We start from the raw sequence: 14,574 nt of genomic DNA on the forward strand, positions 1-14,574 counted from the left end.
AACTGTCAGTACTAACAAAAAAAAAAAAAAAAATCGACAAAAGAAATTTATTTGAAAAAACAGTCCCCAAAACATTTCCTCTTTCACCAATTTATTGTAAGAAAAAAAATAAAGGGGTCCCACGACGACTCTGGACCGTCTAGAATATGGGGGGGAGACACTCAGGGAACGTATCCCCCATTTTCTAGGAGTGCGGACCCTTCATGTGAGGAGTGTGGGTGCAATGAATCTGCACTCACTCTTCTCGGGTCCACAGCAGCAGAGTCCATGTCGTAATGGTTGCTACCAAAGCTGCAATGCCCTGCCCATGAGGTAAGGGCATGCCTAATCAGGAGAACTACTGTAGAGGAAGCTCTGCTCACTGGTATATAGGTGCTCAGAGGTAATAATAGATAAAATTAGTGAGTAACCTCGGCACTCTAAATCTCCCAGACTAAGTCAGTAAGTCACAACGGATAGTAATGCAAAATCACTCTTTATTGGTCCGTATTAAGAAAAACATTTTTTTTCATAAGCATATATGTTTTTGTCCAAAACAAGTTACAAATGACGTTTCGGCCTGAGCCTTCGTCAGATTGGACTTATCTGCATGTAATCATGAAAAATGACAATAATCAGTATCACATAAGAGTGAGAGAACAATAACATAAACTCGAACAATGTAGAGGTACAATTGTGATGCAGCAAAAAAATTGCAACACAGCAAGAAATGAAACACCTGATACAAATGTCATAATACAGTACAAGGACAATATAGTAATGACAAATATGGGGTCAGAGTAGGCTTAGACAGCTCTGGTGCGAAAGAGATGTCAATCATAAAGTAACATGTGCAGTAGGTGTAGAGCTACAGTATGCATGGCAGAGCTAATGGGTAGACCGACCATAGAAAAAGAACGGAGAAAAAGTGGAGAAAAAGTGGAGAAAAAGTGGAGAAAAAGTGGAGAATAAGTGGAGAAAAAATGGAGAAAAAAATGGAGAAAAAGTGGAGAATAAGTGGAGAAAAAATGGAGAAAAAAATGGAGAAAAAAATGGAGAAAAAGTGGAGAAAAAAATGTAGAAAAAGTGGAGCAAAAGTGGAGAAAAAAATGTAGAAAAAGTGGAGAAAAAGTGGAGAATAAGTGGAGAAAAAATGGATAAAAAGTGGAGAAAAAGTGAAGAAAAAGTGGAGAAAAAGTGGAGAAAAAATGGAGAAAAAATGGATAAAAAGTGGAGAAAAAGTGGAGAAAAAATGGAGAAAAAGTGGAGAAAAAGTGGAGCAAAAGTGGAGAAAAAAATGTAGAAAAAGTGGAGAAAAAGTGGAGACAAAGTGGAGAAAAAGTGGAGAAAAAATGGAGAAAAAGTGGAGAATAAGTGGAGAAAAAATGGAGAAAAAGTGGAGAATAAGTGGAGAAAAAATGGAGAAAAAAATGGAGAAAAAGTGGAGAAAAAGTGGAGAAAAAAATGGAGAAAAAGTGGAGAAAAAGTGGAGCAAAAGTGGAGAAAAAAATGTAGAAAAAGTGGAGAAAAAGTAGAGAAAAAGTGGAGAAAAAGTGGAGAAAAAGTGGAGAAAAAGTGGAGAAAAAGTGGAGAAAAAATGGAGAAAAAGTGGAGAAAAAATGTAGAAAAAAATGGAGAAAAAGTGGAGAAAAAGTGGAGAAAAAGTGAAGAAAAAGTGGAGAAAAAATGTAGAAAAAAATGTAGAAAAAGTGGAGAAAAAATGTAGAAAAAGTGGAGAAAAAGTGGAGAAAAAGTGGAGAAAAAGTGGAGAAAAAGTGGAGAAAAAATGGATAAAAAGTGGAGAAAAAGTGAAGAATAAGTGGAGAATAAGTGGAGAATAAGTGGAGAAAAAATGGAGAAAAAATGGAGAAAAAGTGGAGAAAAAGTGGAGAAAAAGTGGAGAATAAGTGGAGAAAAAATGGAGAAAAAATGGAGAAAAAGTGGAGAAAAAGTGGAGAAAAAGTGGAGAAAAAATGGAGAAAAAGTGGAGAATAAGTGGAGAAAAAATGTAGAAAAAGTGGAGAAAAAGTGGAGAAAAAGTGGAGAAAAAGTGGAGAAAAAGTGGAGAAAAAAATGGAGAAAAAGTGGAGAAAAAGTGGAGAAAAAATGGAGAAAAAGTGGAGAAAAAGTGAAGAAAAAGTGGAGAAAAAATGTAGAAAAAGTGGAGAAAAAGTGGAGAAAAAAATGGAGAAAAAGTGGAGAAAAAGTGGAGCACCCTTTGGTGCCTTTCATGTGGCACTAAAGGGTGCTTAGCTTTGTATTTAGCCAAAAAAATGAAAAAAAAATGACGTAGGATTCCCCCTAGTTTTGTAGCCAGCTAGGGTAAAGCAGACGGCTGCAGCCTGCAGACCACAGCTGGCAACCTCACCTTGGCTGGTAATCCAAAACTGAGGGCACCCCACGCTGTTATTTTAAATTAAATAAATAATTTAAAAAAAAAACACGTAGGGGTCCCCCCAAAATTGGATCACCAGCCAAGGTAAAGCAGACAGCTGGGGCCTGATATTCTCAGACTAGGGAGGTCCATGGTTATTGGACTCTCCCCAGCCTAAAAATAGCAGGCCGCAGCCGCCCCAGAAGTGGCGCATCCATTAGATGCGCCAATCCTGGTGCTTCGCCCCAGCTCATCCCGCGCCCTGCTTCGGTGGCAAACGGGGTAATATATGGGGTTAATACCAGATGTGTAAGTCACCTGGCATCAAGCCCTGGGGTTGGTGAGGTCAGGCGTCTATCAGATACCCGACATCACCAACCCAGTCAGTAATAAAAAAAAATAGACGACAAACACATTTTTATTTGAAAAAACACTCCCCAAAACATTCCCTCTTTAACCAATTTATTAGAATGAAAAACAAATCCAGGTCTGGTGTAATCCAAGGGGTTGCCATGACGATCCACACTGTCCCAGTCAATGAAGAGCAGGATGTTCCCCATTGGCTGGGAGAGCAATGCAGTGACCTGAGCTAACATCAATGGGTCAGCCCAGGTCACTGCAGGGGGATGACAAGTGCTGCTGTCAGCGAGGTACATTACCTGCGCTGATCTCCAGCACTGCCGACAGCCCCTGTCACTGAGTTCAATGACCGGCGCCTTCACAGCAAGTCTCGCGAGAGGCCCGTGACGTCACCGCTAGTCAGTCTCGGGTCGGAAGCGAGAGGTGATGTGACAAGCGGCGGCCATGGAGGACAGGGACAGCGCTGAGGTCGGGATGGCGGGACTTCATCACCGCAGGTAAGCCGAGCGGGACCATGTGTGTGTGTGTGTGTGTATGTGTGTGTGTGTGTATGTGTGTGTGTGTGAGAGTGTATGTGTACATGCCGCGGGCAGGAGGGGGCGGAGTGAGCTGAGCGGGGAAGTGTGGGCTTCCTGCACGTAACTAGGATAAACATCGGGTTACTAACCAAAGCGCTTTGCTTGGATACCCGATGTTTATCTTGGTTACCAGCTTCTGGCAGGCTGCCAGCGATGGCTCCTGCACACTGTAGCTGTAAAAAGCCCTGCTTTTTGCTGCTAGAACCGTTCTCGAACGTATCTAGCACTATTGAGCTTTTGCAAAAAGCTCGAGTTCTAGTTCGATCTAGAACAGCCCCAAAAATCACTCGAGCCTAGAACTGGAGAACCTCGAACCGCGAACCGCGCTCAACTCTAGTTCTGATGTCATCACATTACATCATTATCTATGGGGATAACAGAGGATATGACCGGGGAGGTGAGAGGTTCTGATGTCATCACATTACATTATTATCTATGGGAATAACAGAGGATATGACTGGGGAGGTAAGTGGCTCTGATGTCATCACATTACATCATTATCCATGGGAATAACAGAGGATATGACCGGGGAGGTGAGAGGTTCTGATGTCATCACATTACATCCTTATCTATGGGGATAACAGAGGATATGACCGGGGAGGTGATGGACTCTGGAAATGTCTGTAGTGATATTATTAATGTCTCCACACTCAGGATTACACAGTAGTGAAGACCTCTAGTGATCGCTGTCAGGCCCCTGTGTCTGAAGGACGGGGAGGAACCCTGAGCCCAATCCCGGGGCCTCCTCCTCACTCCCGGACACATGAGGACATCAATGACCAGAAGATCCTAGAACTCACCAACAAGATGCTGGAGCTGCTGACTGGAGAGGTGACACAGCTGGGAATGCTGGGACATTATACAGGACGGCACTGGAGGATTCTGGGTGATGACGGTATCATTGTGTTGTCAGGTTCCTATAAGGTGTCAGGACGTCACCGTCTATTTCTCCATGGAGGAGTGGGAGTATCTAGAAGGACACAAGGAGCGGTACAAGGAGGTGATGATGGAGGAGCCCCAGCCCCGCACATCACCAGGTAATAGACAGGACTGAATACACCCGGCCTATAATTATCTGTATGTAATAATGATGTCCGTCCTGTCTGTGGCTCCTGCAGGTCTCTCCAGTACGAGGACGACCCCAGAGAGATGTCCCGCTCCTCCTCCTCCTCCACAGGATCCTCAGGTAGATGGAGATCTCCCCTATGAGGTGTAGACGGCTGTGACCTCCTTGTGTTCAGTCTTGTTTTCTCCTCCAGTATTAGATGGTTTATACTTGTGTAATGAGAGCGGTGGAGACGGCAGGATCACAGCTGACCACAGACCTCACATGTCCGGATCTTATCTCCATTATTCCCGGGGACTTTTACAATATTTTGTTTTGCAGCTTTTGGATCCGGATAAAGATCTGAACAATATTAATTCTCCAGAGAGAAATGTGAGGGGCGATCAGCGGAGTAACGAGGAGATTCCTACAGATCACCGCCCCGGTGAGTACAGACCACCCAATAACGCACACAAGTCACTCATTACTATATTTCCGCTCTTTGCTGTGTCAGTTTCTCCAGCGGTATATTAACCCTTCATGTAAAATACACATGAAATGTGAATGAATCTGTGATCCCGGTGCAGGTGATAACACGGGATGTGCAGTTATGTTATAGAGGAGAAATACAGCTGGACATGAATTCTGCCGATGTGAGCGAGGACGAGCTCCAGCTCTTTCCTATTATCCGCTGTCAGGGCTGATGAGGGGTTTCTCCAGTTTAGGGACTAAGAATCCATTCTCTCCTATTACACTAATGTCAGTGTGTGACAGATACAGAACATGGAGGCATAAACCCAAATAACAGGAGCGGATGGAGATTGCTGCTCTGAGGGTCGGTAACGCTGCTCACCATGGAGGAGGAAGAGACAGAGATGGCAGAGCGTTATCACATAACAAATATCATGATTACATGAAAGACGAGTGTCACCTCTTATACAGTGGGTATGGAAAGTATTCAGACTCCTTTACATTTTTCACTCTGTTTCATTGCAGCCATTTGGTGAATTCAAAAAAGTTGATTTTTTCTCATTAATATACACGCTACACCCCATCTTGACAGAAATGTAGATATTTCTGCAATTTTTTTAAACAAGCAAAACTGAAATATTAAATGGTCATAAGTATTCAGCCCCTTTGCTCAGTATGGAGTAGAAGCCTCCTTTTGAGCTAGTACAGCCATGAGTCTTCTTGGGAATGATGCAACAAGTTTTTCACCCCTGGATTTGGGGATCCTCTGCCATTCTTCCTTGCAGATCCTCTCCAGTTCCGTCAGGTTGGATGGTGAACGTTGGTGGACACCATTTTAAGGTCTCTCCAGAGATGCTCAATTGGGTTTAGGTCAGGGCTCTGGCTGGGCCGGTCAAGAATGGTCACAGTTTTTCTGAAGCCACTCCTTTGTTATTTTAGCTGTGTGCTTAGGGTCATTGTCTTGTGGAAAGGTGAACCTTTGGCCAAGTCTGAGGTCCAGAGCACTCTGCAAGAGGTTTTCTTCCAGGATATCTCTGTAGGTGGCCGCATTCATCCTTCCTTCAATTGCAACCAGTCGTCCTGTCCCTGCCCACATAGCATGATGCTGCCACCACCATGGTTCACTGTTGGGATTGTATTGGCCAGGTGATGAGCAGTGCCTGGTTTCCTCCACACATACCGCTTAGAATTATCACCAAAAAGTTCTATCTTCATCTCATCAGACCAGAGAATCTTATTTCTCATAGTCTGGGAGTCCTTCATGTGTTTTTTTTGCAAACTTTATGTGGGCTTTCATATGTTTTGCACTGAGGAGAGGCTTCCGTCGGGCCACTCTGCCATAAAGGCCCGACTGGTGGAGGGCTGCAGTGATAGTTGACTTTGTGTAAATTTCTCCCATCTCTTTACTGCATCTGTGGAGCTCAGCCACAGGGATCTTGGGGTTTTTCTTTACCTCTATCACCAAGGCTCTTCTCCCACAATTGCTCAGTTTGGCTGGACGGCCAGGTCTAGGAAGAGTTCTGGAGGTCCCAACCTTCGTCCATTTAAGGATTATGGAGGCAACTGTGCTCTTAGGAGTTTTGAGTACTGCATACATTTTTTTGTAACCTTGGCCAGATCTGTGCCTTGCCACAATTCTGTCTCTGATCTCCTTGGGCAGTTCCTTTGACCTCATGATTCCAATTTGGTCTGACATGCACTGTGAGTAGTGAGGTCTTAGGCTACTTTCACACTCCGTTTTGTCTTACGTTTAGTGGTCATGTCGGGGCATCTATCCGAACCGCCCCTCCCCCACCCCACAAAGCGTGTTTCGGACGCATGCGCTGACAGGGCCACTGAGTGTAATGGAGCAGACTCCGTTAGCGTGTGCTCTGTTTTGTACCATTTTCGGTAATATATATTGCTGATATATTTTTTTAGGAATTGCGCAGGGGATCCATATATGCATAATATTTCTATGTGAAGATTATCTCCTTATGCAGTTCCTACATTCTTAATTTACAATTCTTTTTTCTGTTTTTCTTCATTTTTCTCTTTTTTATCTCTTTATTCTTATTTTTTATTTCATTTTTCCCTTCTCTTGCTTGTTTTGTTCTCTAAAAATTGCTGCTATTTATTTGGACATTGATATATTTGATATCTTTTCATGATTAATCTGACTTATTTTTGCTTTTGCTTGTGTGATGTCACATCCTTTTTATCCCTCCCCCACTCTTTCCCTTGGAATCTCCGCCATGCCTTGAAACATTATGGATTGGGACTAAGAGCGTTAAGCTCGAAACGCGTACCATCTGTACATTCTTTATCTCCATGGGGATTTTTATGCCTAGGATGTGAAATTTGTCATCCTCTTAATGGATATTTAATAAAGATTCATTTTTTTATTGCACATGGACGTGGATGCTGGATCTTTCTTTGCCTTTACATATGAGTGTCTGAGCAAAAGGTGTGAATACTTATGACCATGTGATATTTCAGTTTTTCTTGTTTAAAAAATGTGCAAAAATGTCTACATTTCTGGGTTTTTTTCTGTCAAGATGGGGGATGGGGCGCAGAGTGTACATTAATGAGAAAACAATTAACTTTTTTGAATTTACCAAATGGTTGCAATGAAACAAAGAGGGAAAAATTCAAAGGGGTCTGAATACTTTCCGTACCCATTGTATATAACCCATTGTGTCCTGATAGGATGTCCGGGGTCCAGCAAATTTATCCTGATATTGGGGGGGGGGGATTCTTGAGCGATTCTTCTACTGACGTCATTTCATCAGTGAATGTGCAGGAGATGAGTTTAATAATAGGAGAAAGGATAAAGTACCGTATTTTTCGCTTTATAAGACGCACCTGATTATAAGACGCACCCCCAAATTTGGTGAAGGAAAAGAGAATTTTTTTTTTTAATGTTAAATGGGGTCCATCTTATAATGCCAGTGTCCGTCTAACAAATCATTTAGGGTATATGTCCCTCATAGCCCCCCATCCTAAAATTAGCCCCCCTTAATCTGGATATGGCCCCCTTATATTGAATATAGCCCCCTTGTGCTGGGACACATCCCCCTGTGCTGCCCATGGCCCCTATAGATGGTACACCTCCCCTGTGTTTGAAATGGCCCCCATGTGTGCTGCCCATGGCCCCTATAGATGGTACACCTCCCCTGTGTTTGAAATGGCCCCCATGTGTGCTGCCCATGGCCCCTATAGATAGTACACCTCCCCTGTGTTAGATATGGCCCCCATGTGTGCTGCCCATGGCCACTGTAGATGGCACATCTCCCCTGTGTTTGATATGGCCCCCATGTGTGCTGCCCATGGCCCCTATAGATGGCACATCTCCCCTGTGTTAGATATGCCCCCCATGTGTGCTGCCCATGGCCACTATAGATGGCACATCTCCCCTGTGTTAGTTATGCTCCCCATGTGTGCTGCCCATGGCCCCTATAGATGGCACACCTCCCCTGTGTTTGATATGGCCCCCATGTGTGCTGCCCATGGCCACTATAGATGGCACATCTCCCCTGTGTTAGATATGCCCCCCATGTGTGCTGCCAATGGCCACTATAGATGGCACATCTCCCCTGTGTTAGATATGCCCCCCATGTGTGCTGCCCATGGCCACTATAGATGGCACATCTCCACTGTGTTAGATATGCCCCCCATGTGTGCTGCCCATGGCCCCTATAGATGGCACATCTCCCCTGTGTTAGATATGCCCCCCATGCTGCTGCCTATAATAAAATAAAACACAATTTCCTTACCTTCTCAGCGCTGTCCCTTCTCGTGTCTCCCTCCTCGCAGTTGAGCTCCGGCTTCCTGCACTTCCTGGTTCTTGCTGCCGGTCATGTGATCAGCATGGCAGAGTGATATCATCTCTGCGTGCCTTATCACAGACAACAGCAGCAGGACACCGGGAGATCAGCGCTAGAGGTAAGTAAAGGTCCAGTCACACTAAACAACTTACCAGCGATCCCAACAACGATAGGGATCGCTGGTAAGTTGCTAGGAGGTTGCTGGTGAGATGTCACACTGCGACGCTCCAGCGATCCCACCAGCAACCTGACCTGGCAGGGATCGCTGGAGCGTCGCTACACGAGTTGCTGGTGAGCTCACCAGCAACCAGTGACCAGCCCCCAGCGCCACGGGGAAGATGCTGCGCTTGGTAACTAAGGTAAATATCGGGTAACCAACCCGATATTTACCTTGGTTACCAGCGCACGCAGCTACACGTGCAGAGAGCAGAGAGCAGCGCACACCGCTTAGTGCTGGCTCCCTGCTCTCCTAGTTGCAGCACACATTGGTTTAATTTCCCGATGTGTGCTGCAGCTACATGTGCACATAGCAGGGAGCAGCGCACACCGCTTAGCGCTGGCTCCCTGCTCTCCTAGTTACAGCACACATTGGGTTAATTACCCGATGTGTGCTGCAGCTACATGTGCAGAGAGCAGGGAGCCACGCACACTGCTTAGCGCTGGCTCCCTGCTCTCCTAGCTACAGTACACATCGGGTTAATTACATGTGCGATCAAAGGAGGGCGCAGGTACATATAAAATGCCCCGCTGCCCCAGCCTCTCAGCGTGATGCAGTTTCAGCACCACACTGCTGATGGACAGCGGCTGTGCATATTATATGAGCGGGAGCAGGAGATCAAACGCTGCCGCTCGCAGCTGTCACCTGCCCCCAGCACCGCTCTAGAGCGGACCCTGCAGTATATATATATACATATGTACACCCCCCCCCGTATATTCGGTTTATAAGATGCACCCCCTACTTTCCCCCAAAATTTGGGGGAACAAAAGTGCGTCTTGTAAAGTGAAAAATACAGTATTTCTAGATTCTGATATGATTTTTTTCTAGGAGAGAAAATGTTCAGATTTATTTTCTTTTTAATCACAAGATGCTGTAACAAATCTTATAAAGGATTTATGGAAGGAAAGGGGCTGCAGAGTGGTATTCTGTAAGAATTGATTGCTCCTGCTCTGGCTCGCCTCCTCTTTTTGCAGTGCTCGGATCATCCCTCTCTGCAGTCCCTTTCCTTCCATGATCAGCTCCCTGCCTTGGGAGGTCGGAGCCGGCGGTCGGTGCAGTGGCTTCTGGAGGATTTTCCTGGGCTGTTTCAAGTGTTGTACCGGCTAGCACAACTTGCTGCGGTGAGCACTGTAGACAATATTTTGTTTGTTGTGCCTGGCCGACTCACACATGGAACGCTGTCCTCTGTCCTTCTCTTTGTATAGAGTATTTAACACACACTTACTTTTATGCCATCATAAAGTATAATTCCTCTTATGTCGCCTTATATAAGGCAGCCATGGACACTATGCTTATGGTATCAGGTATGACATTCAGGATATAATCAATATTAATAACTTATTTTCTATGTGATTTATGTTTAGAATTGTAGTAGAGTCATCTTGGTAATAAGACCATCACTATCTGGGCTGCATAACGCTACTGCAGTCAGGGGCCTGACCTTACCTGTGGAAACCTTGTTTTAGTGTTATTGTGTTTAAAATTTACAAAATCTGTTTTATTCATTTGACAGAAGATGTAGGCATTATACAGAATACATATGAAGAGCAAGTCATTATCACATATATACCCTCAGGCCTTCACTTCCAAGATCGATCATCTGATGCTTTTAAGCAATCTCCTGATTCACCGCAGAATGTTCATCAAAATAAAAGTGACATGTGGGCTGTTCAACAACAAAGGACTCACACTTGGGAGAAGCCGCATTCATGTTCAGAATGTGAGAGATGTTTTATTTGTAAATCACAGCTTGATGAGCATATAAAAACTCACACGGGGGAGAAGCCATTTTCGTGTTCAGTATGTGGGAAATGTTTTATTCAGAAATCAAAGCTTGTTGAACATATAAGAAGTCACACAGGGAAGAAGCCATTTTCATGTTCATATTGTGGGAAATGTTTTATTCAGAAATCACACCTTGATCGGCATATAAAAACTCACACAGGGGAGAAGCCGTTTTCATGTTCATATTGTGGGAAATGTTTTATTCAGAAATCACAGCTTGATGAGCATATAAAAACTCACACAGGTGAGAAACTATCTTGTTCAGAATGTGGGAAATGTTTTATTCGGAAATCATACCTTGATGTGCATATAAAAACTCACACGGGGGAGAAACCATTTTCATGTTCAGATTGTGAGAAATGTTTTATTAGGAGATCACAGCTTGATGAGCACATACAAACTCATACGGGGGAGAAGCCATTTTCATGTTCAGCTTGTGGGAAATGCTTTATTCGGAAATCACACCTTGATCTGCATATAAAAACTCACACAGGGGAGAAGCCATTCTCATGTTCAGAATGTGGGAAATGTTTTATTCTGAAATCACAACTAGATGTGCATCTAAGAACTCACACGGGGGAGAAGCCATTTTCATGTGCAGATTGTGGGAAATCTTTTCTTCAGAAATCACAGCTAGATGTGCATATTAGTAAACACACGGGGAAGAAGCCATTTTCATGTTCAGATTGTGAGAAATGTTTTATTTGGAAATCACAACTTAAGGTGCATTTAAAAACTCACACAGGGGAGAAGCCATTTTCGTGTTCAGAATGTGGAAAAGGTTTTATTAGGAAAGCAAAGCTTGTTGAACATATAAGAAGTCACACAGGGGAGAAGCCATTTTCATGTTCTGATTGTGGGAAATGTTTTATCAAGAAATCAAAGCTTGTTGAACATATAAGATGTCACACAGGAGAGAAGCCATTTTCATGTTCAGATTGTGGGAAATGTTATATTCGAAAGTCACACCTTAATGTGCATTTAAAAACTCACACAGGGGAGAAGCCATTTTCTTGTTCAGAATGTGGGAAAAGCTTTTCTTACAAATCTGCTTTTGTTAAACACATGAGAATTCACACAAGATAGAAGACATTTTTATGCATAGCATGTGGGAAATGTAATAGTAGTGGATAAACTCTTAATGAACATCGAACTCACATGGGATGAAGCCGTATTCATTTCCAGAATGTGGGAAATGTTTTACTCAGAATTGAAATCTTGTCAGACATCAAAGAATTCATACAGTAGGGGAGAAGCCATTTTTATGTTCTGTATGTGGAAAAGTCAGAGCTGATTGCCCATCAAAAACTCACATGAAAAACATGTCCATAACTTAAATCTATTTAGACACAATAGTACTCACACACAAGGAAGCAGACATTTCTTTAATGTATTTTAGTCAAATCCGCCCCCGGAAGGATGACATCTACAAGGAGACTGTATGTTCTGCCCGTGATTCCTCACACACTCCAAATACTGATAAGTAATGCTTATGGTGAGCCCCAATGGGGACAGTGGTTATACTGTCTGTAAAGCTGAAAAATTAATGGCGCTAATATAAGTGAGTAAAATAAATAAATTGAATTATATGCCTTAAGAATCCTATTTCACTGCAAAATGCATTGCATATTCTTAATTTAAATTATTTATATTGAAATCTGGGATTTTACAATGCTATTGAGGACTTTTGGCCCATTTATCGCTGCAGTCTTGTTGTAATTTTATTGCAATTTCGCCACATTGGAGGTTTTCGAACATGAACCGCCTTTTTAAGGTAAATGCATGCCACAGCATATCACTCAGATTAAGGTTAGGACTTTGACCAGGCCACTCCAAAGTCTTAATTTTGTTTTTCATAAACCAGTCTGAGGTGGACTTGCTGGTGTGTTTTAGATCCATGTCCTGCTGTATAACCCAAGTGTGCTTCAGCTTGAGGTCACAAACAGATGGCCGCACATTCTCCTTCAGGATTTTTTTGGTAGACAGCAAAATTTATGGTTCCGTTTTCCACAGCAAATCCTCAGGTCCCAATGAAGCAAAAACGCTCCAGACCATGACAGTATGGTTTTATTTAGATGTTGTCCTTTTGATGGTCTGATATTTCATCAGAACCTGTGGAGTTGAGATTGATCTGGTCGGCATATTGTGTATAAATATATAGGAGTTTGTGAAAATTTGTCAGCACAGTTTCTAATTTTTGAATATTATCATTAGGTTCGTATACTAGGAATAGGACTTTGTGGTTGTGGTCTAAGGATGATATTACCACCGTCATCAGGATAAAAAGAAGCTTGTAATAGAAAAGCTGAGAGAGGAAGAGTCCATCTCTCACATTAGAGTGGTCGTCCACTACCCTGACTCAGTTACGGTTTCTACATAAATGCTCAAGAATAGTGCCTCTAAAGATCCTCCTAATCCGTTTCTTCCAGTTTCATGCTGTTTTATGCCTTTCTGTTTCTCTTCCTGCCCCTGGCATTAGTTCTGCTGTCAGCGACCACCTCCTCTTCCAGATTCCTCCATTCTGAATACATTTCTCATTAGCCCTTGTGCTGGGCTAAAGACCAGCGGTGATCACAGACCTGTAACTCTTCCTAAACGCTTCTAACTTCACCCCTAGCGTCACTCACAGCATCAGCACAATCTCCTACAGTCAGGGCCAGAAATATTTGGACAGTGACACAAGTTTTGTTATTTTAGCTGTTTACAAAAACATGTTCAGAAATACAATTATATATATAATATGGGCTGAAAGTGCACACTCCCAGCGGCAATATGAGAGTTTTCACATCCAAATCGGAGAAAGGGTTTAGGAATCATAGCTCTGTAATGCATAGCCTCCTCTTTTTCAAGGGACCAAAAGTAATTGGACAAGGGACTCTAAGGGCTGCAATTAACTCTGAAGGCGTCTCCCTCGTTAACCTGTAATCAATGTAGTAGTTAAAAGGTCTGGGGTTGATTACAGGTGTGTGGTTTTACATTTGGAAGCTGTTGCTGTGACCAGACAACATGCGGTCTAAGGAACTCTCAATTGAGGTGAAGCAGAACATCCTGAGGCTGAAAAAATCCATCATAGAGATAGCAGACATGCTTGGAGTAGCAAAATCAACAGTCGGGTACATTCTGAGAAAAAAGGAATTGACTTGTGAGCTTGGGAACTCAAAAAGGCCTGGGCGTCCACGGATGACAACAGTGGTGGATGATCGCCGCATACTTTCTTTGGTGAAGAAGAACCCGTTCACAACATCAACTGAAGTCCAGAACATTCTCAGTGAAGTAGGTGTATCTGTCTCTAAGTCAACAGTAAAGAGAAGACTCCATGAAAGTAAATACAAAGGGTTCACATCTAGATGCAAACCATTCATCAATTCCAAAAATAGACAGGCCAGAGTTAAATTAGCTGAAAAACACCTCATGAAGCCAGCTCAGTTCTGGAAAAGTATTCTATGGACAGATGAGACAAAGATCAACCTGTACCAGAATGATGGGAAGAAAAAAGTTTGGAGAAGAAATTGAACGGCACATGATCCAAGGCATACCACAACCTCTGTAAAACATGGTGGAGGCAACGTGATGGCATGGGCATGCATGGCTTTAAATGGCACTGGGTCACTTGTGTTTATTGATGACATAACAGCAAACAAGAGTAGCCGGATGAATTCTGAAGTGTACCGGGATATACTTTCAGCCCAGATTCAGCCAAATGCCGCAAAGTTGATCGGACGGCGCTTCATAGTACAGATGGACAATGACCCCAAGCATACAGCCAAAGCTACCCAGGAGTTCATGAGTGCAAAAAAGTGGAACATTCTGCAATGGCCAAGTCAATCACCAGATCTTAACCCAATTGAGCATGCATTTCACTTGCTCAAATCCAGACTTAAGACGGAAAGACCCACAAATAAGCAAGACCTGAAGGCTGCGGCTGTAAATGCCTGGCAAAGCATTAAGAAGGAGGAAAC

At 43.3% G+C, this 14,574-nt stretch overlaps 1 protein-coding gene and 1 pseudogene across 1 annotated transcript in view; both read left to right on the forward strand.

The window, feature by feature from the left end:
* The window catches only part of LOC142258625 (uncharacterized), a 193,017-nt gene that overhangs the window by 19,709 nt on the left and 158,734 nt on the right, over nt 1-14,574 (forward strand). The window contains exon 7 of the mRNA XM_075331290.1: nt 3,946-4,122. Within this exon, the coding sequence (XP_075187405.1) occupies nt 3,946-4,122 (177 nt within the window). The remainder of the gene's footprint in view (nt 1-3,945; nt 4,123-14,574) is intronic.
* The window catches only part of LOC142303529 (uncharacterized), a 54,864-nt pseudogene continuing 44,911 nt past the window's right edge, over nt 4,622-14,574 (forward strand).

This window comes from Anomaloglossus baeobatrachus, chromosome 1 (genome assembly GCF_048569485.1).
Source record: "Anomaloglossus baeobatrachus isolate aAnoBae1 chromosome 1, aAnoBae1.hap1, whole genome shotgun sequence".
Taxonomy (NCBI): Eukaryota; Metazoa; Chordata; class Amphibia; order Anura; family Aromobatidae; genus Anomaloglossus; species Anomaloglossus baeobatrachus.